Here is a 27,007-nt window from a genome sequence, read left to right as displayed (position 1 = left end):
GATTTTGAATAGAAGACAAGCCCTATTAAGTTTTAATTTTAAGCTTTAGAGATAACATATCCCAAGGGGAACTTATTTTCTTTTGAAAGTAAATTACCTTTTGTCATCTAAAACATTTATAATAGTCCTTTGGTGATCGAGATATATTTTATATTCCTGAAAGATGTGTATTATGATGGCTAGCTCCTGATGCAGCTCAGGAAAATGTGTATATACCTTCATAAAGTTTACAATATTGACCTCTGCATAGGAAGTGCATCCTATTTATTTTCCTCATTTGCCTTTGACTTCAACTTGATATTTTTGCATGATATGTTGCTTAGGTACCTTTTTAAAAAAACATATCCTAAGAAGAGAGCTGGCTAACTCAGATACCTGTTTCTTGTTGGTCTTGAATCCTTGACAGAATGATGTTTCAACATTAATATATAAACATCACTTGTTCAAAATTGAGGTGGCATAAGAGCATCCCCAGAACTTATTAGAGACCTTAACTTTCTGTTCATACAATGGGAAGTTTAACCTTCTTTAAGCAAAGTGCTTCAGAGCCTGCCTGCTACATATGGGGGGGGGGACATGAATGCAACATTGAACCTATCAGCTCATTCAGAGCACAGACACTGAAGAAGCCATCTCCCAAATCCTGAAAATAGTTGCCATAGCATTTTCTTCTCTATTCTCTCTCCCTCCTCCCACCCTTACCCCAGAATAATTCAGGGCTACAGTTTCCCTCAACAGCAAGGGACGTTTCAAGATTTCAATACAGTGAATCAGTAATATAATATTTAAGCTATGTAAAAATTGGGGGATTTCCTATAGACGCTGGAGGAGATCGGGATACTATTAAGTTCTTTGAGATATACTCATTCTTTCATATGCAATTGCAGCACATGTGATAGAAGGGTAGAAGAAAAAAATATAAGAATTATACTTAACACTGAAAATGTACGTTTGCCTACAGCGCAAGACAACCTAGATCCACCTCTAGAAAAACAAGACAAGAACCTAGTATTACAACTGGATTCCTTTCAGCACTGGCTACTGTGGACAGCTCTCAACCTTGCTTGCCTCCCCCTCTGCAGTGAGTAGAGTTCCTCGTTAGCTTGCGTCTGTGCTGCACCACAAAACAAGTACTTGATGTTGTGCTCTCTCTCTCTCTCTCTCTCTCTCTCTCTCTCTCTCTCTCTCTCTCTCTCTCTCTCTCTCCTTCTCCCTCCCTTCCTCCCTCCCTCTCCCTCCTCCCTCCCTCTCTCCTCTCTCTCTCTCTCTCCCTCTCTCCTCTCCTCTCTCTCTCTCCCTCCTCCCTCTCTCTCTCTCTCCCTCCCTCCCTCTCTCTCTCTCTCTCTCTCCTCTCCTCTCTCTCTCTCTCCCTCTCCCTCTCCCTCTCTCTCTCTCTCTCCCTCCCTTCCTCCCTCTCCCTCTCTCTCTCTCTCTCTCTCTCTCTCTCTCTCCCTCTCTCTCTCTCTCTCTCTCTCTCTCCTCTCTCTCTCCTTCCCCTCCCTGTCTTTTTCTTTCCCCACCTCCCTTCTCTCTCTTTTCCCTCCTCCTCTGGAGGAATCTGTCGGGGATTTCCCCACCAGACAGCAGAACATCTGGATCCAGTCACCAGAAGAAGCATGGACCACAGGAGGAGAACTGCTTCGGGAATCTTGCGTCTTCAAGTCCTGTTCTTGCTTTTCCGTGAGTAAGGTTCTGGCATCTAGCTGTTGGGTTGAACTTCTTAAAAAGAATAGCACTGGCACCTTCTAGTCCACCAGCTACCTTCCAATTCAAATGTACTCGTTTTGTTTTGTATGTGCTTTCATCTCTAACAGGGATTCACACATGGCTTATGGTATTTGCAGACAGAACTCAGGGAGAGGAGTTTGAGACTTGCATGGATTGGAGCTTTTGAAAGAAAGACATACTTTAGAAAACAGGGGCTTGTTAGGGCTCTAGGCTTATAAGGATTTTAAAGACATGTTATATTTGAATCGATCCGTGTCTTTTCATAGGGTTGTGGTGCTCATTGTTGAATTGCACGTCCAGGGCATTGCAAAATCGGCAACTTTTGAGACTGACTGTAACCTAACATACCAGCTGAACACTGACTGCATCTTTACCATTGTGCCTAACTGTGACTCAGAGGCATTGGATTGTTTAGCACAGAACCGATGTTATATTTTTGTTTCACAGATACAATTTCTCAGATCATGGCAGAACAAGAAGTTGAAAATCTCTCAGGTCTTTCCACTAACCCTGAAAAAGATATATTTGTGGTGCGGGAAAATGGGACAACGTGTCTAATGGCAGAATTTGCAGCAAAATTTATTGTACCTTATGATGTGTGGGCCAGCAATTATGTCGATGTAAGGAACCGTTTCAACCCAGCTTGCTCTCAAGTCTTAGCTAACAGAGGGATCTGAAGTCCCTTTAATACAGGGTGCTGACTGAAGCTTGGAATGAATGCAGACAAAGGGCCCCCACCTTACAGGCCCCATGAAGACTTTAGCTGTTCCTCTTGAATGCTGCATGGTGTTCACTTTGGAAATGCGAACTGATCCTCTAGCATCTTCCCCTTGCTCTCTACCCGCTCCATTGCACCTTGCTCCCCTAAAGTACTCAACCACTGCCCATTCCGCATGGCCCTGGGATTGGGAGAGGGTTTGAAAGCTAAGCTGCGAAAACAGAGCCCAAATGTCTTTCTGAGAGTTTTGTCTGGATACATTTTCATTTCCATTTCCTCCACCCCCAATCTACTGCCACCTTCGCCTTAGAGGTTCCGCGGGGGTGCGCCTTTGAATTCATTCCCAGGTCCTATGAAGGCCGCAAGGCTTTGGCGCCGAACCCTTTCCATTCCCCTGAATGCGCTTCTCCTGGGCCCAGCTGCTGGGTGTGGGGCTGAGTCCCCGCCAGCTTCTAAGCCACGGTTCCATGTGTTTTTGCCTCCAGCTGATCACGGAACAAGCTGATATTCCACTTTCCCGGGGGGCTGAAATGAAGGGCCGATGTGGGCACAATGAATCCGAGTTGCAAGTTTTCTGGGTCGACAATGCTTATGCCCTCAAAATGCTCTTCGTGAAGGTAACTCCAAGGCCCGGATGCGGCACAGAGAGAGATGTTTCAAGCGGGATTCAATTGCCCGTGGGTGGCTCAATTGACCCCCTTCAAGCATACCAAGTGGGCAGTGAAATATGTAGATGCATATCAATGCATTTACTCTGTATAATATTCATACTGTGTATTTAGGAGGTGGTAAATGGTGCAAGCATTAAAAGAAAGCTAAGGTCAGAAAAACCGCTAGGCCAGTAGTCGGGTTCGCAATCTAATGAGCAAAATGGCCACTTTCTGCTCTAAGGCTTTCTCCTGACTGCCCTTTTACCCTTCCAGGAAGGCCACAACACTTCTAAGGGCCTGGAAGCTTCCTGGAGGCTGAGCAAAGTTCAGTTTGTTTATGATTCCTCAGAGAGAACATACTTTAAAGATGCTGTCAATCGTAAGTAAGGATGAGGGAGTTTGAGGTTTGGGTTGGGTCTGGGGAGATAGGTCCTTTGCGTCCCCAAGAGGGAGGGAGTGAAAGATGGCATGTCCCTCATTCTGGTTCTCAAATTCACTTCCTAAAACTCTCCAGAATCGGCCTATGGCGAGTCTCTCTGTTCGAAATCTTTTTTGCTTGGCGAGCAGAGCCCAGGCTATGTTGTTCCTTTTATGGCTCAGGCTCCAGCCTACTGAGGCAGAAGACAGCAGGAACCAAGCTGCCTCCTGCATCCTCTGGGAAGCCCGGTGAGGCTGCCCCAGTGCCCAAGAGGCTTGTGATCACCAGATGTTCCCACTGCAGGGCAGAGACAAATCATCCAGAATCCATCTGGCCACCTTGGCCCAGGGTCCACCCCAGCCTCTAGACTCCCTCAGCACTGCAGAAAAAGGCCCGAAGCAAGTTTCCCTTTCCCACGCGCCTAAGTGGCTGATGTAGGCAGTTTCCATCAATCTGAGAGGCTTTGCTCCTCTCTCCTTTTGTATCCATTTGAACACATTCTGCAGTGGGGGATGAGAAGGTTGGGAAAAAGTGGTTCTTTTTTCTTTTTCTCTCTCATCTCTCTCTTCCTGTCTGTTTCTGTCTCTGTCTCTTTTCTTTCTCTCTTTTCTTTTCTTTTCTCTGTTTCTCTCTCTCTCTCTCTCTCTCTCTCTCTCTCTCTCTCTCTCTCTCTCTCTCTCTCTCTCTCTCTCTCTTCCCTTTACTCTGATTTTTCTCCCTTGAAACTGCAGTATAATGGTGCTGCAGTTTCCCCTCATTTTCAGAAAGCCTAGCAAATTCTTCTGTTTTCCTCCTCACATTTTTCTGGGAATCTTTCCTTTCTACACCATATTCGCCCTTGGGTCTTAATTACCTAAATGCATTCTAAAGTGAAGGACTATTCAGTGCCACTCTTTGCTAAATTAGCCCCTTCAGACCCACCCCCAATCCATCTATCCACCAGTTTATATTAAAAGAAAAAGCTTCATCTTCTCATAAGACCTCCATGAAAATGCACCTGAATTTCCAACTGCCTGATCCAAATCTTATGGTACAGTCAAGGAAATCATCTGTTTTTGTTACATTGTGCTTAATGTTTTCAAATATTGAAGATTTTTTTTTTTTCAATTTTATCCCTTAGTTCTGGTGGTAGGGAGGGAAGGTGTATACTTTGCATTTCTGATACAATGCTTTGACAGAGAAGAATTTTAAATGATCAATTATATACCACCCCCCCATCTACAAAGTGCATTTTCCTTTGGTAAAAAAAAAAAAACATGCTGGAAGACCTCTTTACCCTTATCATAGAAGGAGGAAAATGTTGGAAAAAATAAGAATGTAAAAGGAAAAAAAATTTGATTTGTAAGCCATTCTAGGCCCCAGCCTCACTACTTACTAGCTATGTAATCTTGGATCACAATCTCTCTGAGCTTCAGTTTCTTCCAGAAAAAAAAAGTGGATTGACAATGTTGGTACTATATTCCTCACAGGATTGTCATGAAAATCACATGAAAGAATGTGTCCAAGTGCTTTGCAAAATGCCTTGTGTGTATTACCTATTATTTTACATTCATCCAGAGTAATTCAGACCATGCATTTCTTCAGGAAAAATTTTATGATCCTGCAGGGGAAGACTTGAACAAAAGCATTTATTTGTATTTGTATTTTTGGTATCATTTTTATCACTAGAGAGAAATTTGGATTTCAAAATAATTTTCTCCAACTAAAACACAAATGACTAAATTCGAAAGCTGGAGAAATCAGAAGCCTCACCCCCAAGAAAAGTTGCTGATCTTATTTCTTTGTTTGTTGGTCTTGGGAGAAAAGCAAAGTTGGAATTAAATATTTAATACAGAGTCCACATTTCAAACTATTCAGCAATGGTCAGTTATTCCCCCTCCATTGTCTTGTTTCATATATTAAAGATTAGAAATGGAGGCTCTATTGGAGTGAGTGGATAGCATGATAGTGGAGAAGTGGATAGTGTGATAGACCTGGAGTCAGGAAGTTGTTGAATTGCTTCTTACTTACTTACTTACACCCATTTGGTGTTTTCTTGGCAAAGATACTGGAGTGGTTTGCCATTTCCTTCTCTAGCTCATTTTACAAAGGAGAAACTGAGGTAAACAGGAATAAGTGACTTGCTCAGGGTCACAAAGCTAGGAAGTGTCTGAAGCCAGATTTGAACTCATGAATATGAGTCTTCCTGGTTTCAAGCCCAATGCTTTTTCCACTATACCACCTATCTGCCCAGAGTCAGGGAGACGAGTTCAAATCCAGTCTCAGACACCAGTTGTGTGATTAGTCACTTAGCTTCTGCCTGCCTCAGTTTCTTCATCTATAAAATGGGAATAATAAAAATCTGCCTCCCAGGGTTGTTGTGATGATAAAGTGATTTTTTTAAAAAGTACTACAGAAATGCTAGTTATTATTACCATAGGATTAATTTTATTATTGTCTGTGCCACCTCTGTAGCTGGGAAGCATACAGCCAATTCTCATCGCCTATCTGCCTTAGTCACTCCAGCTGGGAAATCCTATGAGTGCCAAGCTCAACAGACCATCTCTCTCACCTCCAGTGATCATCAGAAAACCGTTGCTATGCTCCTGTCATCAGTCCACATCCAGCCCTTTGATATTATCTCTGACTTTGTTTTCAGTGAAGGTAAGGGAGGGGGAGAAGCTGATTTCTGAATAATTTATAAAAAGTGAGTGCTGTACTCTCAGGTGTCTTACAAAGTGGTGACTTTTTCTTAAAGGATATCTCAAAGCTCCAGTTAAATCTCCAGGTGTGCTGAAATGGTGTGGTTTTCACTGGTGGCACTCTATTGGATTTGAAAAAGAAAAATCAACAAATTGGAATTTATACTAACTCAATTTTAATTGGTGGGGCTTTGCAAAAACCCCGATAGGGAAACAGGCAAGAAATATTCATTAGGAGATAGACTGAACTATTATCTAAAGCCCTCCTTCAGCACTTCCTTGTGGTATGGAGTAAATAACTTTTAAAGGCTGTGTTAGAGAGGTTATTAACAGCTCTTAAGAAAGTGGAAAAAGTAGAAAAATTTGACTTCACCAATGATCTCTTGTTGTGTGTTGTCTGAATAATAGCCTAGTTAGGTCAAGAGAAGCTCATCAGCAAAAGACACTAGATGATGACCTTGTTTGGCCACAGCAACTTTTGAAGACCACCGATTGAGGTCTAGGTGCATTGGTGAGTCAATAAATTATCATTTCAAGACCTTGTAGAACCTCAGTCTCTTCATTATACATGTTAATTATCAATGAACTATATAAAGTTGGTTCATAGAGACTTCCAAGTTGATGGAATGTCAAACAAACTCTTATTGTAGAAAGGGATGTATTGAGCAGAAAGGGTAATCCCTTTATTTTATAGGTGAGGAAACTGGAAGTCCAGGGACTTGGCCATGGTTACATAAGTAATAAGCAGCAGAGCTTGGGATTCCAACCCAGATCCACTGATTCTGTTTCCAATGCTTATTCCATTCCACAGATCTACATTTATCTGGTGTCATTGGGGAAGATTCTATTACAGAATCACATAGGGTCACAGAGTGGTAGTGTTACAAGGGGCCTTAGAGATTATCTAATTTAACCCCTTGATTTCCAGGTGAGGAAACCGAGGATACTCAGGGAGGATAAATGACTTATGGCCACATAGCTAATTAGTGGAAGAACTAGGAACCAGATCTCCTAATTCACAGTCCATTGCTTTCTGTGACATCTACTTTGCATTCTAAAAAACCGTCATTTGCTACATCCAGGTTTGGAGTTGTATCCTGCTAGAGGAGGTCACCATATAAATGATGTCTGGATAAGTGAGTTGTTACTGTACTTCTAGGATTTGTAAGTTTGTAGAACATCTAACTTACCTTAAACCTGAGCACATTATATTCAGGAGTAAACTACCCACCCAGTTAATATACATTAAAACTTCTAGCATAATAATTAGAAAGTCATCCTCTAAGTCATACTTTGGTTTTCTGAAGTTATATATATACTTCAATTGAGAAAGCAGGTAACTCTAGGGAGTCGTTTTACTCACACTGAATCATTCACCAGATCAAAACAACTAATATCAGGACCTAGTTTGTCCTGCTATTTCTTCCTATTATTCTAACATCTACCCACATAGTCTGTCTTAAGAGATCATTTCATTTTATTTGGCAAAACCAGAAAAGAAACCCAACAGAAAAATAAAAATTTTCCATTTCTTTTTTTCCTCCTGCAGTATTAACTACTGCCATTTTACTAACTCTAGCATGTGTGTGCACATTTCTGTGTATGTGTATGATTTCTGTGGTTCAATAACCAAAATATAACATCATAAGAATGTTCCAATGCAACTTGCTTCCATTATGGATTCATTGTCCTCAAAAATTCAAAGTTCATTAGATCTGAATGAAAACTCTTAGGTTCCATCTGATGCAATTTAATTCATTAACTTGTGAATTGAGAAAGTATTGGATTTAGAATCTGGACCTGTATTCAAATCCTGACTTTCCTATTAATTCCTTGGGTAATCTTGGGCAAGTCATTTAAACTCTCTTGATTTTAGTTTCCCCAAATGCAAAATGAGGGAATTAAGCTAGATAATCTCAAATGTCCTTTTAAGCTCTAAATCTATGATCCCATGAACTAGTAATGGTCAATAAAATGTATTCATATGTACTTTAGCAAAACTGAGAGTAGCTTCAATTTAGGGTAATCACTATTCACCAATCATCTTAAAGCACCAGGTTTGACTAGATGTGAAAACAGCTTAAAATGTACCCAATGATACCATATATATCTACGTGTGTATATATATGTGTGTGTGTGTGTGTGTGTATACACATATATATTTATACATATATGTGTGTATATGTGTGCATATATATATATGTGTGTATATGTGTGTGTATACTATCTATAGGTATGAGTTGGGCTTAGCTGGATTTTTAAGAAATCTCTTGAGATTTACTCTTTTACAATTAATTCATAACCTTGATACACTACGAGGACTTTATACCATTGCCGCTATGTTGAAATAGGGCAAATGCCTCTTAAAGACTGCTTTGTACTTTAATGACATTAGAATAATTTTGACTAGGATAGAATATATAGTAAGAAATCAACATATGTGCTTCATTATTCTAAAATTAAAGCTTGACTAAGGAGGGGGAAGATGTGTGGTTGAATCCTAACACAATCTTCCTTGCCATATAAACTTGGGGAAATCACAACTTTAGTTCTCTCATCTCTAGAATGAGGAAAATAATAAATGTCCTACCTTACAGGATTGTCATGAGGCTCAAATGAGTCAATGTGTGTGAAAGAACTTTAGAAATCAATAAACAATATGCAGAAAATATCATTAGTGTTATTATTAGTAGCAATAGTAGTAGTACAACCACCCATACATATTGACCTTAATTTTTTGTTTTTAATTACTCATGAAATAACCGTGTCTACAGGCTTTTAATAGATATCATCATGTCTTGGTAGTATATAGCATGATTCAGACTGGTATAAATAACAGGTTATATTGTAATTGTCAGCTACTGCACCTTTTAATTTCTTCCAGTTCTTCACAACACTGGGAATACAAACTCCAGAACAGATCGGTACAGCAGAATAGAAGTCCCAGAGATCAAGGGGGTTGGGTTAAGGAATCTAGGTTACATGTAGGACCCCCAGCTAACATTAACCTTTGGGGCACACTATCTTTCATTTCCCCTATCCTGGAAGGTGTTTCTGTTTTACATCATCAGCCTTTCCCTTCATTTATGCCAAAACCCTTCCAAATCTCCAGACAATCTAGTCCCATGGAGAAATACCAGCAGTGGTGTCTAATCTCATGATATCTTATGGTATGGAAGACTATTTACTTGCAGAAGCAATCACCCAGCCAAAAACAAATAAGCAAGCAAACATGAAATGAGGATAAAGCTCAAAGCTGCTTCTTTGATAGGAAAGTGAACTGCCAGATAAAGCCTAAAGGACAAAAGAGTTTATCCCTCCAGTTCAAAGGAAGGACAGTCTTTTGTCTTGTGAAACCAAACTGAAACTGGTAGAGAGGGTGCCAAGCAACTCAATGAGCTTGAGAGTGCAAAAAGATGGCTATTTTTTACCAATTCCCTGACTAAAGATGTAAGTCAACCCAATTCACCTTGATTTAAGAAAAATAGGAGAGAGAATGTGCTGTAGGGAAAAGAGCTTTGTCTCTGGAGTAAGACAACCTAGGTTTGAGGCCAAGTTCTGCTATTTATAGCTGTGTGACCTCTGTACTTGACCACTATGAGACTCACAGAATCACAGAATTTAAGAGTTGGAAGGAACCACAGCAGTCATCTAGTTTAACCCATATATGAAAGGAATACTCCAGATTATATATCCCAAAAGTGGTCTTCTAGCTTCTGCCTGAATACCTCCAAGGAGGAGGAACCCACTAGCTAGCAAAGCAGCCTATGCCACTTTTAGAGAGCTGTAATTGTGAAGAAGTTTTTTGTGACATGACTAAATTTGCATCTGTATCTTGTACCCCTTGTTCCTGTTTCCAGCAAATGCAACTGTCACGGTTTTTTTGTTTGTTTGTTTTGTTTTCATCTGAGTATGTAGCTCATCTGAGCTAGGTAATTTGGATTTATCAAAGTGAGTTAGGTACTGTTGTACCATATCTCTTTCCATATCTCAGGCATCAACTCCATGTCAGTCATTTTTGTTTTGCCATTTCCAGAACAAAGGTAATTTTCATTGGCAAATAGAAGCAAAATTAGATTTGAGTATCTCTGCCTTTTCTTTGTTGTCACTTATCATTTCATCCACCCCAATCAAAGGTTAAGTCTCTTATTTATCCTCTTTTTCTCCCCATTCCACCCACATTTTGTTGCCTTTATCTTCTTGTACCAGCCTCAGGTGATCTTTAGGTCTCCTGGCATTCTTTTTATAGGACTATATGATGCTCTTATATTCCCCCTCAGTTGCCTGGCCTTGTTACCATCTTCTGAACATTTCTTTTAAAAATCTATATTAGTGGATGAGATTCCGGTGCATCCACATGGGTCTCTTCAAACAAATACCTTCTTTCATCATTGGAATAGTTTTTCTTTGTATGTTCAGAATTTCACTTGTAAGCATTTCCCATCCTTCCTAGGATGACTTCTATTGCATGATTTTTAGTCTATGGGATCAGATGTTTTTCTTTAAACCCTCCCAAAGTCTAGACTACATGTCAGAATATTCTAGGATTTTCTCTCCTCTATCACAAACTGTAGGAGGGACTGGTCATTTCCTTTCAGGGTTTCCATCATTTTCACTTTAGCAGTTGGTTCTCTTAGTGAGACAGATACAGAATAGAATTCCCCCTTGGGATACCTCTGTCTTTTGAAGGATGAAATGAGCACAAAGGCAAGCCATGAAATTATTAACTGCTTTGCTTATGCAGAAATAGAGCTCCAGCAGATGTCTGGATAATTGAAGTCCCCCATCGTTACCATGTCATACCTCTGTGCCAGACTTCTGATCTGCTTCACAAACCCCTCATCTATTTTCTTATTCTGTTCAGGTCTGTACTGTATTCCAATCAGAAAAATCATCTCTGGTACTCCTTCTACAGACCTTCACTCAAATACTCTCCATCATGCTTCCCTACCCCATTTCCTGTATACCTTCTTAATATGCTGTGCTAACCCTCTCCCCACTTTTACCTCTCCTTTTCCTTTTAAAATAACTACACTCATTTAAAACCATGGTTCAGTCATTAGTTACATCTCCACAAATCACAGTGATACCTATAAGCTAAAATTTGACCCTTTGTGTTAAGTTCTGTAGTTCTTCTTTGTTGCTTAAACTCTGAACATTTCTGTATAGTTATTTGGTGACATTTAACTACTAGCTCCTTTTTGGGGGTTTTGTCTCATTTCTAATTATCTCAGCTGTTATTCTCTTTCTTATTTGTAACCATTTCTGTGGCATATAAATGGTAGGCTGTATATAAGCACTCTTTTTCTTCCTCCATTCTTTTTAATTTAAAGATTTTTCAACCAGATTTGCAGAACAGCCTGCAAACAGATTCATATCAGCCTTTGTTTGGTGCACTCCATCTCTTGCCAGGAATTTGTTAGCATTCTATTCTAAGCCATAGTTCAGAAATACAGATCCTATCCTCAAATACCACCTTCTAAGTCACCTGTTCACTACCCAAATCAATTTTTGTCTTATTCATCTCTTGCCTTCAGTGGGCTGCAGTCAGAAAAATATCATTGCCCTTGGTTTGTGGAGATGAAAGTTGGTGTTAAATAGCCTTTTCTGATTTTAATCAGCTGCTTGTCTTTCTTTCTTCACTCTATTTGATGTGAACATTCAAGCTATGCTGTACTGTAATTATATTAATGTGGCAGAGATGAAGAAAGCACGTGTGCCACTAGAGATATTCAGGGGCAGTTTCACCAGAAACTGACTTAAACCAGAAACATAAGTATCCTTTTTGGTAAAACAGTGTTTCACCAGATGCAGATTTAGAAGTTTAAGGATTGGGATAGTGTTAAAGCTGGAGTAAGTCACACCATTTTCTCTTTGTCCCTAAAGTTTTTAAACAGACGAAATCAGGTAGCTGGGTGACATGGTGGACAGAATGCTTGGCCTGGAATCAGGAAAATCTGAATTCAAATCTGGCCTCAGTTACTTCCTACCTGTGTGACCCTGGGCAAGTCACCTAATTTCTCTTTGCCTCAGTTTCTACAACTGTAGAAAGGGGATAATAATAGCAGTAAAGTTGTTCTTAAAATCAAATGAGATAATATTTATAAAGCACTTAGCACCGTGCCTGGCACAGAGTACTAGGTGCTATATAAATGCTATCGATTATTATTATTATTATTTATTATTTTAAAAAGAATATCAAAAGAAGAAATTAAATTACTAATCACAGAATCCCTAGATTAGTAGAGAATTAATAAATTATATATTCCACTTAATGCTTGAACAAGAATCCCTTTTTTTATCATCCCCGGTAAGTAGTCATTCATCAATCAATAAACATTAGTTAAGTACCTACTGTATGCTAGAAACTATGCTCATCATCCTGGGAAAAGTCATTTATCACTTAGTCATTCAACAAATAATTCTTGAGTGCAAATAAATTTAAGACTATACTCTTCTTAGCACTTGACCCTGCAGGGTGGATACAAAAATAAGTAAGATCCTAGTCTGTACTATCAAAAGACTTGCTGAAGAAGAGAGGATAAGTACATAAATAACTCATTATTATGTAAGATTTACAATGTGGGAAGGGTATATGTATGGACATACTTGGCGAGAGGGAGGAAAAAGAATGGTTGATTTGTGTTGTTTTTGGTTTGGGGTGATTTGGGTGATTTATATTTTGGTGATATATTCATGATTTGGAAATTATTATTACTTTAGATAGTAGCTGTCAGAGTCACCTCTTTCTCCCCCACTATCTTTCTGTATCCATACTTAGCCATTGTAGCACTAGATGCTTCTCCAAAGTGCAGGTCTAGGTCCATAGCCTAGGCATGGCTAAGTTAGCAATGTTGAAACTTGTTTATTTCAATATGTAAGTGGATCTAGAATTCCATCAATGTACTACCACCGAAGGTATAGATTACAAACCCATCCACATCTCCTCATCCTATAAATTCTTTTTCATATCCTTCCATAAACACCAAAGAAAACCTATCCAAAATACTAGAGTTCTTCCTTTTTACACTTTTTTTTTGTTTTTTAACATTCTCTGGGTACCAGGAATAACCATCTATTATCCCTTATTTTTTTAATCCCTTATTTCTGATGGACAATCAGGCTGCCAACTTTTCCCAAGGATTCGTTTCTTAGATGATTTCTTTTATGCATATATCATCACTGATAATATGCTTGAAGCTCTTTGTGACCACCATATTATCTCTCCTTTGACCTTTGAGTTGACTGCAATTTTAATTCATGGAAAATTGTGATATCCCAGGATTCACAGTCATAAAACATTGCTGACAAAATTTTGGTGTTAGAAAAGATAGCCTTTTGTGTCAGAGAGCAGCTTGCAATTACTGCACAAAGCCAGTTTGCCCTTTTCTTCCTATTGAATTCTTGGCCAAGATTATTGTCTATCGGTAGTGCCTGGTCAAAATATATTGTATTAGTGGACCAACTCATTGGGTTACCAACAAGCTGCATGTTTTAGACTGGAACAAAAGGCAGTCTTCATTGTTTTGGCTTTTTCTGGTGTGGATTATTAGTCCATTTTTTTTTTTAAGGTTTGAATCTCATTGAGAAGACCCTGTAGGATCTTGGGGTTTGATGTCATAAGCACAGTGTCATATGTGATATGGAGGATATAATCTTAGAAGGAATCCTTGTTCCATTTGCATTCATATTCAATAACCTCAATGGCAGTGACAAACATGTTTAATTAACATATATCTCCTTGTTAAGGTTATGTTTGTGGTTGTATCTTTCAAGGAATCATATCTTTTATGAATGAATAAATAGGACAGTCATTGTTGGAAGACCGCCTTTAAAATGGCATTTTGTTCTAACAAGTCAAATATGCCTTCTTATTTTTATTGTTTAAATACCCCCCCCACCCCAATACAAAGAGATATTGCATTTGTCACAACTTTTGGTCAATCATGTAATTGTAAAGATCTGGTTTCAGTAGAAAGTCTGCCTCCCTTTTCATATTTTTGGTGAGGATTCACTCAATATGTGTGTAGATCATTCTCATAAAAGAATATACAAATGAAGAAGTAGGACTATGGATCATTAGTTATTGCCTCCTTGATTGCTTTTGGGAGAATCATAGATTCAGAGTTAGAAAGGGTCCCCAAGGTCATCAAATTCAACCCCCTCATTTTACAGATGAGGAAATTGAGCCCTAGGGGGGTTAAATGATTTGCCTGAGGTCACACAGGAAGTGCTAGGGGTGAGTTTAAACCCAGGTCCTCTGACTTCAGAGCCAGGGAACATTCTACTATACCATACTATGTCTGATTCTCCCCCCCTCCCCCCGAATTCATTATTTTTATCCTATGCCATTTTAGTTATCTTGAAAACTGGTCTCTTGATGCTTTCAAAATTTCTGTACCTACATCAGGGATTTCTGGGTATGCGTGGTCTGTTCCAGCATCTTCTCCCAGCTCATTTTTCTTACCTTCTCCTGTCCTCATGTAGCACATTTGCCCTTGAGGTTAGGTATATGCTCCTTGAGGACAGGAACCTTTCAGATTTGTCATTGTATCCACAATGCCTAACATATGGAAGAAGAATTGAATAATATTTGTTGAATTGGAATCGAAATGTAGCAGTTCCATTGTCACCAATGATGAATGTAGCCTGTTACAGAAATGCTCAAGGATTTGTTCAATTGATGAATTGTTTATTGTCTTGTTCTGAGTGTGTCTAGCTTCATCTGTAAATGAATCTTGGAGTGATTGCACTTGGTTGGGTCTCCAGCCAAGTTTTTTGCTGACTCATTTCCTCCTCTAGGATTCTGTAAGGTGAAACTGCTTGAACTTCTACTATTCTTCTCTGTAATGTTTTACAAATGTTTATATCATAAAAATAGTGATATCCTCAACTACGAAGTTTCATTTTTAGGTAATGAGATCAATTGTCTGCTAACTGAGCCAGTTTCTATAAACTTTTGGGCACATCATGATAACTGATTCCTGTTACATACATCTGTAGTACAGGATGATACTAGAATCTGTGTTGATGTCTTTTCCTTTATTTGTTTCCTATTTTTTACTATCAATATTTTATTTGAACATATTAGATTGGAGCTATTTTAATTGCCCATAGTATTTTCTCATTTTTATTCTTCCATTTTGATGTTTATTTTGACTTTTGTGTTAATGGCTCAATGGTCTGATGTGACATGGATGAATTTTAAATGATTCCTACTTTAGAAACTAGTCATTTCCTGTCTATTATATCATCAGTTACATTTTTGTGTTCCTGTTCAGTGCTTGATATATCCATGACTTCTACCTTTTTGAAGAAAGAATTTATGATATGTAGGTTATCAGCCTTCTGAATATACTATATGGCTTTAGCCTTTTCCATACCTTACTTTTTTTTTTCTTATTTAACTTTACTATTTTAATAATCATATTGAGATATTTGTGCCTATTAGATATTTGTGTAATTATTCTCTTGTCAAAAGGAAATGCATTACAGTCCAGAGAGCCTTTTCTGGCCTGGGGGAGTTAATGTGCATCCTACTAAATATAATAACTATTTATATATTGGGGAGACTGCAGATTATGGTGTCACAATAATAATGAGCATTTATATAGTGCTTTAAGGTTTGTAAAATGTTTTACAAATATTATCTCATTTTATCCTCACAACAACTCTGGGAAGTTATCATACCCATTTAACATATGATGAAACTGAGGCAGATAGAAGTGAAATAAATTATCTAGGGTCACACAACCTTGTAAAGATCTAAAGCTGGATTTGAACTCATGTTTTCCTAACTCCAAGTCTAGAGCTCTATCTATGCCTAAATTGCTAGCTATGACCACTTTCCCTCAGTATCAGGATTTTTGATATTTTTTTCTCCTTTAAAAAGACATTTTCCCTCAGCCTTCTCTAGAATTTAGGCTAATATTCATATTCAGAATCCAAAGCGATAATTGGAAGCCCCTTGATGAAAAGTCCTTTGCCATCTCACTTAAGAAGCCATCCCAAAGCCTCTCTTAGCAATGGCCAAACAATTCAACAATAAAGAGAACTCCCTTGGAATACTCAAACCCTTAATTTTTAACCTTATTTTTTTTTAAGATTCACTCAGAATAGGTTTTTAAAAAAATGTACTGTGTATATGGGTGGGATGACAACAGATAAAATTTTTTAAAGTTTTTAATTCTTAAAATTGAAAATGAAAAGAATTATATCCTCTAAAAGCCAAAATAAATAGTCCTTCCACCTGTGACTAGTGGTGCTTCTCATATAACATCCATCATAAGCAATTGTTCTCTCCTTCTAGAGCAACCATGTTGTCTGTCATGTGATGGCTTCTCTTATAGAACTGTGGTATTCAGTGCACCAAAAGTGAAGGAACAGGGTATTCCATTGGCAGCAGATGCCAATGTCAACTCACCTTTGGGTTCTAATTTCATGCCTGAACTAGTAAGTACTATTTTTCTAGGTTAATTAGGAATATTCTCAAATGAAAGGAAGCTTGACCAAGTTCTCCTTCCCATTTTACATTCTAAAGTTAGTGGCGTGTGCTATTCTAAATGAATGTTTTTTTGTGGTCAATCTTTCTCTACACTAGGAAAGGAAAAAGAAAGACCAAACAAAAAAGCTTACATATCCAAATAAGATGTAGAAGGATATTAATTTCAAACAACTGAGGCCACAGAATGGCTGGAGACAGAGGTAGTAAAAACAAAAATGGCTACTTAGCTTTCCCTTTTTATACAGGAAAGGTCACATTTCTGACATATGTCACTAACATTTCATCAATTTTCCTCACTTACCAAGAGTTTAAAGGCAGTGATTGGTGGGGAAACACGATGTTATCTGTTACTTCCTTTTCATGATTTTGTTTTGGGATCTCTAAGTGCCATAACAGATTAAATGGGATAGGAATCCAAAAGACTAGAAGGCTTATTTTCCTGTTCCAGTGTCTCTTAACATAGGAAATTTTGTTACCTGTGAGTTTAAGTGCTTTGGGGCTATATGGGCCCAAGCAGACCCTGTGATTTAAATTACAGGGAGAACTCCTTAGTTTGCTTTAGGGATGTAAGGCAAAAATTACAGAAAGAAAGCAATATAGGTGGAGGGTGAGACAGAGGGAGGGAGGGAGTGGGGAAGAAAGAGAGAGAGTGAGACAGAGACAGAGACAAAGAGAGACAGAGACACAGAGAGAGAGAGAAAGAGAGAGAGAGAGAGGGAATGAGAGAATAGTAAATAATTGTATGGCTACAAGTATCCCAAGGGAGTTCTCTATTGTTAAATTATTTGGCTATTTCCAAGAGAGGCTGTGGGTGGCTTTTTATCAATGGGCTTCCACTTTGGATTCTAAATATGAACATTAGTAAATTCTAGAGAATGCTGGGGAGAAAGGTTTTTGTAAAGGAGAAAAAATATCAAGAATCCTAATACTGAAGGAAAGTGGTCACAGCTAGACTATATAGGCATGCATAAATGTGTGAATGTATACATTTTCTAGCAAGTAATGTCAATTAATTTATATTCACAAAGGAAGATTAGCATTAGTAGTTACAAAAATCCTATATAACAAACATTCCCTTATCTATAATAGGGGAAGAACCCCAGGAGCTGCAAACCAGGCCTTCTGTAATAAATTGCAACAGAGATAGTTTAGCTGGCACTGTCACAGTTCCCAACCCACCAGGATTTCTTCTACAGCATCATATTCATGAAATGATTTGGCAGTCAACAAAAACAACTGTGAATTACAAATGATTTGAATCCAGCAGCCATTTTTTTTAATGTCTCCTCACCCTCACTGCTGCCAATTTCTTTCCATTAACTCCCTAGCACTCTACATGTCAATGGATTACTGGGAAAAAATGAAAAGGAGATTAAAAAAAAAAAGCTATACCAGTGTTTGGATTTAATAGTATATTACTAAAGTACATTTTATACCTTTTGTATCATTTGCCTTATGTTTTTTTAAATGTAGAAAATAGGTTGAATACCATGTGACTATGCCATTTTCTACTTAGCAAACTACACTTTTTGTACCGATGTCTAAAGATTTTTCGGACCTGAAAAATCCAATATGATAGGGAAGCTTTTTGTTTCTAGATTCCTACTTCAATAGGCAGCATCACTGGTCTGAGATCATATAATTGTCCTATATTCTATCTTACTTTGATAGTATCTGTTCTACCATTCTGGGACATTGAAGGTTTTGTTTACAATTTTTCCAAGGTTTCTATTTGAATTTTAAAAAGAAAAACAAAACAAACATGATGGAAGTAACAGAAAATGTGATACTTTCAAATTGTCTAAATTTTCAGTGACCAGCTCAAGTCTGACCTCCTGCAGGAAGACATTCCCCAACTTCCCCAACTTCTCTCTGCCAGGATTGTTGTGAGGACAAAATGGGTTAATATTTCTAAGATGCTTTGCAAACCTTAAAGCACTATATAAATACTAGCTATATGATTATTATTACCCCATATTGATGCTTGTCTGTTTTCTCACTCTCATAAAACTTAGAGTTGCCACCATATTTGATTAATTTGGGCAAATCATCCTTTGTTGGCCTAGTCTCCACATCTGTAAAACAAAGGATCATTTTAGGGCAGCTAGGTGGTGCAGTGGAGAGAGCACTGGCCCTGGAGTCAGGAGAATCTGAGTTCAAATCTGGTCTCAGATACTTGACACTTACTAGCTGTGTGACCCTGGGCAAGTCATTTAACCTCATTGCCCAGCAAAAAACAAAACAAATGAACAAAAAGAAGGGGGAGGGTGTTGGATTCTATGATCAAAGGTTCCTTCCCGTTCTAAATCTATGATTTTATTGATGGTATTACTGTCTAGAGTTTGTTTTTCACATAAACTTTGTTTTTCCAGGAAGATTGCTCATGTTCAGCCATCCTAGTGTGTGTACTACATAGACGTACACTCTCATGTCCTATAATCTATAATTCAGAATGAAGCAATGTTCTGGTCAGGCTAAAGTGTACCAAGGAACAGAGCAAGAATTGAGGCTGCTTATAAATCTGAGGGGCAGCTAGGTGGCTCAGTGGATCAAGTGCTGGGCCTGGAGATAGGAAGACTCTTCTTCCTGAGTTCAAATCTGACCTTAGACACTTACTAGCTGTGTGACCCTGGGAAAGTCATTTATACCTGTTTGTCTCATTCTGCTCATCTGTAAAATGAGCTGCAGAAGGAAATGGCAAACCTCTCCAGTATCCTTGCCAAGAAAACATCAATGGGGTCACGAATGGTCGGACATGACTGAAAACACAACAACAGTAAGTCTGAGAGTCAAAGGTAGAGCCCACCTGGGAGTTTTTTATTCTAGTCAATAAATATTTTGAGTGTCTACTATGCTAAGCACTGGGGATGTAAAAAAGAAAAAGATAGTCCTTGCCTTTAAAGAAGCTTACATTACAGTCTAATGGGAGACGACACATAAAAGGAATATGAAAAGCTGGAGGCTAGTGGGGCACACCAGGGAGTATGAGGCATGCTTTTCCTAAGAGTAAAAACCAATCAGAGCAGGTGGTGGAAAAAGGAGAGATAGTTACTTGAAAAGTTCAGATTCCCGAACTTTATAAAGGGAGGCTTTGGGAAGAATTTAGTGCTGTCCCTTCCAGCCCTTTAATCAGTGGGGAGAGGAGGCTGAGCAAGGTGAGGTGTTAAGTATCTAAAACAGCATGGTGTTGAGATTTCAGGTGATGGGGTAAGGTGGGAAGTCTCAAGGCAAGTAGAGCAGTTGGTGGAAAATCAGTGCCTAGTAGGGGCTTAATAAGGGCTTGTTAACTTGAACAGTTCAATTCTTTATGGTGGCCATAAAAACCATGATTAAATAATTAATCCTTTTAATTTCTCTGAACCTGAGCCAACAAGAGCTAGGAGGGGTCTATCTCAGCTATCATTATAACAAGAATCTTGGCCTTTCTGTAGGCTTTTGTATCTGGGAGTTCTAGTTCCTCTGTTAGATCTCAGCTAGCTGGGCCAGGCCAGCTTGACTAAAAGGATCACAGATAGGATCACACTCTTAGTAGTGGAAGAGGCCTTAAAGGTGATCTAATCCAACTGTCTTGTTTTTGTGGTTTGTTTTTTCTTGTTTGTTTTATTGATACCATTTGATTTTACGTCCCATTCATTTCTAATTCAATTTCTCCCTACCACTCTACCTAGGGAAGTTTTCCTTTTGCAGAGATTGAAAAAAAAGAGAGAGAAAAAGCAGGTCAGCTAAACCAAACAACACACTTGAAAAATCTGGGCAGCATATACATAGTTGCTAACTATAGCTAGCTCGTAACACAGTGCCTGGCACGTAGTAGGCACTCTTTTTGTATCCCCAGCTCATAACACAGTGCCTGGCTCATAGTAGGCATTTAATATTTTGAATTGAATTAATAAATGCTTATAGATGACTGAAATATATTCTGCAATAAGGAAGGTACATTTCCTCAACTTTTTGCTTTATTATTCCTTCTATTTACCTTCTTATAATTATTGTGTATATTGTTTTCATCATTCTGCTTATTTTGGTGTACATCAGTTCATCTTCAAAAATCTTCCCACACTTCTGTGTATTCTTCATCTTCATCATTTCTTCTGGCATGATAACATTCTATTATATTCATGTGCTTGTTTAGTTATTCCCTGATCAGTGGGCTCCTATTTGTACTTTACTTCTCTTTCTTTGCCACCAGCAAAGATTTTGCAATGAATAGTTCAATCCTTTTTTTACAGATTAGTCAGTGGAGGCCCGGAAAAGTTCAGGGACTTCTTCAAGGTCCCAGAGGCAGCAAAAGGCAGAGCTGAGATTTAAACCTAAATATCTCCAGACTGCTAAATGTGGAGTTTTAGAGATACTTAGGTTTAAATTACAGCCCTCTATTGGCCTCCATTGACTAGTCAGTTTCTCTTGATAGAGGCACATGTTCCAGGCAAAAGTGTATCCTAAAGGCAAATCCAAGTCCTTTTAAATCTTTGAACTTGGTTCCTCTCCTTGGCTCTCCCACTTGGGACAAAGGTTTTCAGGGCAGGGATCTAGATACACAATGAGTGCTCATAAGTAAATATTGAGTTGATTTGGAAAATTGATCTTTTGTGGTGACTTATCTAACGTCATTGCTTTTTAATACCATTCAGAAGTTTGACTCTTAGATTGAACTTGTTCCTTAAAACAGGCCATCAGTTACTCCTATGCAATAATTATGTTCCATTAATTGCCAGTTTTAGTGATAAGATTAAAGGCTCAATGAGAATTCTCCAGGGCAGCCTAAAAGAATGAATCTTTAGGGGCCTTGTAACCCTAATCTAGTTACCCCAAATAAACTATTTGATAATGAGTCTTTTCTGAGTTTACCTCCACCCACAATTCGGTGAATGAAAGTATTATCAAGCAATTGAGAAGGGATAAGAAAACCTCAGGACAAGGTGGAGCCAAGATGGCAGAGTAAAAGCAGTGACTTGCTTGAGCTCTCCCCCAAACTCCTCCAAATACCTGTAAAAAATAGCTCTAAACAAATTCTAGAGCAGCAGAACCCACAAAAAGACAGAGTGAAAAAAATTTCCAGCCCAAGACAACCTGGATGGTTGATTGGAAAGGTCTATTGCACTGGACTGGAAGGGGAGCACAGTTCAGCATGGGCAGCATAAGCAAAGACCAGGCCTCAACGAACCTGGAGCAGTCCTCAGAGGATTAAATCAAGGGGAGCTGTGGTGGTTCCAGACTTCTCAACCCATAAACACCAAAGACAACTTAGAAGGTCAGTGGGAAAGTTCTGTTGGACCATGGTGAGAGAGAAGCATGGTCCAGCCCTGGCCCTACTACAGCCCCAGGGTAGTGGTCATAGAGGCTCTCAGCCCACAAATGGTGGGGGGTGAGTGGCTGATCAGGGGGGACTGCAGGGATTTCTTAGCTGGCACTAAGGCAGGATTCTCTTGGTTTTTCTATGCTTGGATTTGGGTTGCAGTCCTGGTGGTGGTCCTGAGGCAAGGAGGAGTGCTGGCATGATGGAGCTTGTGGTGGTGAAAAGAGAATCCTCCTCACAGTTCTAAGGAAGAAAAGAGTGCTTGTGGTCACTCATAGACCACAGCCCAGGCCAGGAAAGTAGGAAACACCTCACCCTTGATTGTACAACCTTGGAAGAACTGAAAATTTACAGGTCCCTAGAAGTATCTCTAAAAACAGCTGCATAAAACCTCCAAAGCTTGGGAGAGTACATTCTCCTCTCTAGAAGTAGACCCCTACCTTAACAAAGAGTTTAAAACTCAAGTAATTGGCTGGGACCTGAGCAAACAGTGCAAAAAAAGTCACACCATAGAATCTTTCTTTGGTGACAAAGAAGATCAAAACATACAACCAGAAGAAGACAACAAAGTCAAAGCTCCTACATCCAAAGCCTCCAAGAAAAATATGAATCAGTCCCAGGCCATGGAAAAGCTCACAAAGGATTTTGAAAAGCAAGTAAGAGAAGTAGCAGAAAAACTGGGAAGACAAAGGAGAGTGATAAAGAAAATCATGAAAAACAAGTCAACAGCTTGCTAAAGGAGACCCCCCAAAATACTGAAGAAAATAACATCTTAAAAAATAGCCTAACTCAAATGGCAAAAGAGGCCCAAAAAGCCAATGAGGAGAAAAATGCCTTAAAAAGCAGAATTGGCAAATTAGAAAAGGAAATTCAAAAGCTCACTGAAGAAAATACTTCCTTAAAAATTAGAATGGAGGAAATGGAAGCTAATGACTTCACAAGAAATCACAAAACCAAAAGAATGAAAAAATAGAAAACAATGTGAAATATCTCATTGGAAAAACAACTGACCTGGAAAATAGATCCAGGAGAGAGAATTTAAAAATTATTTGACTATCTGAAAGCCATGATAAAAAAAAAAAGCCTAGCCACCATCTTTCAAGAAATTATCAAGGAAAATTGCCCTGATATTCTAGAACTAGAGGGTAAAAGAGAAATTGAAATAATCCACCAATCACCTCCTGAAAGGGATCCCCAAAGGAAAACTCCTAGGAATATTATAGCCAAATTACAGAGTTCCCAGGTAAAGGAGAAAATATTGCAAGCAGCCAGAAAGAAACAATTCAAATATTGTGGAAACACAATCAGGATAGCACAAGATTTAGCAGCTTCTATGTTAAGGGACTGGAAGGCTTGGAACATAATATTCTGGAGGTTGAAGGAGATAGGATTACAACCTACCCAACAAAACTGAGTATAGTCCTTCAGGGGGAAAATGGAAATTTAATGAAATAGAGGACTTCCAAGCACTCTTGATGAGAAGACCAGAGCTGATTAGAAAATCTGACTTTCACCTATGACTTTCAAATACAAGACTCAAGAGAAGCATAAAAAGGTAAACAAGAAAGGGAAATAATAAGGGACTTAATAAAATTAAACTGTTTACTTTCCTACATGGGAAGATGATATTTATAACTCATGAGACTTTTGTCAGTATTAGGGTAGTTGGAGGGAAAAATTATATGGATAGATAGATAGATAGATAGATAGATAGATAGATAGATAGATAGATAGATAGAGGGCACAGGGTGAGTTGAAGATGAAAGGGTGATATCTAAAAAATAAAATTAAGGGGTGAAGGAGGATTATACTGGGAGAAGGAGAAAGGTAGAGGTAGAATAGGGTAAATTATCTCACATAAAACAGACAAGAAAAAGTTTTTACAGTGGAGGGGAAGTGGGGGAAGGTGAGAGGGAATGAATGAATCTTATTCTCATTGGATTTGGCTTAAGGGGGGAATAACCTACCCATTCAATTGGGCATGGAAATCTGTCTTACCCTACAGGAAGATGGGGGAGAGTGGATAAGAGAGGAGGAATGATAGAAGGGAGGGCAGATTGGGGGAGGGGGTAATTAGAAGGAAACACTTCTGAAGAGGGACAGGGTTGAAAGAAAGAATAGAATAAACAGGGGGGAGGGGATAGGATGAAGGTATATATAGTTAGTTTTTAACAACATGACTACTATGGAAGTGTTTTGCATGACTACATAGGTATACCTGTATCCAGTTACTTGTCTTTTCAATGAGGGTGGGTGGGGAGGGAGGAAGGGAGAACATTTGGAACCCAAAGTTTTAAAAACAAATGTTAAAAATTGTTTTCACATGCAATTGCAAAATAAGATATATAGGCAATGGGGTATAGAAATCTATCCTGCCCTACAGGAAAATAGAAGGGGAAGGGAAGAGAAGGCGGGGTAATAGAAGGGAGGGCAGATTAGGTGAAGGGGTATTCAGAAGGCATGCTGTCTTGGGGTTCAGGAAGAGATGAGATGGGGAGAAAATTTGGAACTCAAAATCTTGTGGAATTGAATATTGAAAACTAAAAATAAATAAGTTAATAAATGTTTAATCTAAAAAAGCAAGAAAAATAAAGTGAGAAAAGATATGCTTCAATGTGCAAAAAAAAAAAAACCAGGACAAGTAAAATCACTTCAACTTTAGGATAGTAAGAACATAACTGACAACATAAATGACAGGGATCAAATTTTTATCACAATAAAACACTTTAAAAGAAAAAAAAGCAGGTAGTCATCCTCCAAGTGTTTTGCCACCATGATGCCAAGCAAGGAGCCAAGGTAGCAGAAGTATTAAAAGAGAGGTAGATTTGGAGTCAGATGACCTAGATTTTAATCCGAGCCTTGCCACTTAACTATCTGTGTGACCTTGGGCTTCACCTTACTGAGGTATAGTTTCCTCATTTGTAAAATGATAGAGTTGGACCAGATAGCCTCCAAGGCTCTGAGGCTATGATCCTATCTGGAAATGGAAACATTGTGATGGTTAACACAGTGTTGTGCTTTGGGTGTTGGGTAGGTACAGCTGGAAACTTGAGATTTTATAGGGAACACAATCCAATTAAAAATAAAAGTCACCATGAAGGTATACAGTAGGAAATCTCCAAATCTTGTTTAGTAAGATAGTGAAGAACAGGTGTGAAATAAAGCATATACTATCATACATGAGGTGTCAGTGTTTTTGTTTGTTTGTTTGTTTGCTTGCTTGTTTGTTTGTTTGTTTTCCAAGAGAGGGTAATATTGAGGCTGTAGTATTGGGGAAAATGTTTTGGACCATATGATTTTTAAGATTCCTTCCAGCCCCAAATCCTCTATCTGAAGGCAATTGGACTTTGTTTCATTGAGTCACCTATGAAGGCTAATATTCTAAACTCTGCAGTTGTTGCATTAACTTTATGGTCTCTTTAATAAGCTTCCATTAAGTCTTAGCACAATATGTTAATTTGAACATATCATGATGTCTAGTAAATTCAATTAATGATTTCTCCCCTAGCACCAAAGGACTGGAAGCAGTGTGTAGGCTGTGGACTGAGCATTGGCTTGGGGGTCAGAAGACTTGGGCTCAAATCTTGCCTTTGCCATTTAGTGCTTGACCTGTGTGACCTTGGTCAAGTCACTCTACCCCAACCCCCTTGCTGTTCTGGGCCTTGGTTTTTTATTGGTAAAATGAAAACGTTGGATTTGATGACCTGTACAATCTCCCAGTTCTGCATTGATGATCCTTTTGCTTGACTTGTGCTTCGGAATTGCCATGCATTTCAGTGTAGGCATTTGAAGTATGTCACTGATATTCTGTTATCTTTTCCTTTTCAGAGCACAAGTGTCCTGTTGATGAGAGGGAGCAACTGGAAGAAACTTTGCCTCTGATTTTGGGGCTGATCTTGGGCCTGGTCATTGTGATAACACTCACAATTTACCACATACATCACAAACTGACGGCCAATCAGGTGCAGATTCCAAGGGACAGATCTCAGTACAAACACATGGGATAGGGGGAGATAGCTAGCCACACTCTAGCCACTGCAAACCTTTATCAGGTAGTGAAAGCTCAAACACCTACAATGCTCTCCTCCCTCATTCCCCCTAGGACACACCAATAGAATGCCGCATACCAGCCAACACAATTTGGAGGCTCAGCACATGTTCATGCTTAATCCCAGTGGGTGAAAATTCTTCTCACAGATTCTAAGGGTGCATATCAGCCCTTTCATCTGTCCTCTCTCCATGCAGGAAATTTCCTGGGGAAGTCAGCCAATGTTCATGTTTTTCTGGCATTGCTTTGATTTACCTGGGCTAGCACAGGGGAGTCAAGGAATAACATATCAAACTGAGAGGAGAGTTTAGCCTTACGGATTAAAGACAAGAATTTTTTTTTTAACCCTTCATGAAAGGAAGCCCTTTTTAAGCATGGATAAATGAGAGAACTCATTCTTTTGGACATTTTTGGATTACTCTGCAAAGTTGTTGATAGGCAAAATATATAGCACCCCATGCTACTGCAAGTAAACTTGAAAGCGATACATGCTTTTGGCTGGGCATTCTGCATGTACAATGATTGTCATTGAAGTGTTACATTGCTACTCGCAACTGATGATTTCACAGCAAAAGGAAATGTTAAATTTACTATGCAGACTATTTCAGGCATTAAAAAAACATAACAGGTATAAATATCAGAACTTCATATAAATTCATGTAAGTTTGTTTTTAAAATATGGATTAAAATACACAGTATATAGCATTTGACTTCATTTCTTGGGGAAAAAAAATAAACAAAACTAGTAAACCTCTATGGCATTATGAAATAATCACAGAGATGAAAAGGAATTGTTGCTATTTGTTAAATTCTTCAGGAGAGTTGATGGGATGAGGGAAAGGGGAGATAGTTTTCATTTTGGTAGTGGAGAGGCAGGAAGGCAGAAAGTCTAGGAAGGTAGTTGAGGCTAGAGATATTAAAAAACCTTGATTAATTCTGGTAAAAATAGTTAATTTTAATAATT

At 38.7% G+C, this 27,007-nt stretch overlaps 1 protein-coding gene across 1 annotated transcript; it reads left to right on the top strand.

The window, feature by feature from the left end:
• The first annotated feature begins 667 nt into the window (after nucleotides 1–667).
• LAMP5 (lysosomal associated membrane protein family member 5) lies at nucleotides 668–26,748 on the top strand. Its single transcript, XM_020985848.2, has 7 exons — nucleotides 668–1,081; nucleotides 1,555–1,680; nucleotides 2,176–2,348; nucleotides 2,932–3,063; nucleotides 3,370–3,475; nucleotides 5,969–6,157; nucleotides 25,824–26,748. The coding sequence occupies exons 2-7, from the start codon at nucleotides 1,617–1,619 to the stop codon at nucleotides 26,000–26,002; spliced, it is 843 nt and encodes a 280-aa protein (XP_020841507.1). The 5' UTR covers nucleotides 668–1,081; nucleotides 1,555–1,616; the 3' UTR covers nucleotides 26,003–26,748.
• The last annotated feature ends 259 nt before the right edge of the window (nucleotides 26,749–27,007 follow it).

The sequence above is a fragment of the Phascolarctos cinereus genome, unplaced genomic scaffold (genome assembly GCF_003287225.1).
Source record: "Phascolarctos cinereus isolate Bilbo 61053 unplaced genomic scaffold, phaCin_HiC Scaffold_2;HRSCAF=192, whole genome shotgun sequence".
In the NCBI taxonomy this organism is placed as follows: Eukaryota; Metazoa; Chordata; class Mammalia; order Diprotodontia; family Phascolarctidae; genus Phascolarctos; species Phascolarctos cinereus.
This window is presented reverse-complemented; position numbering and strand designations above follow the sequence as displayed.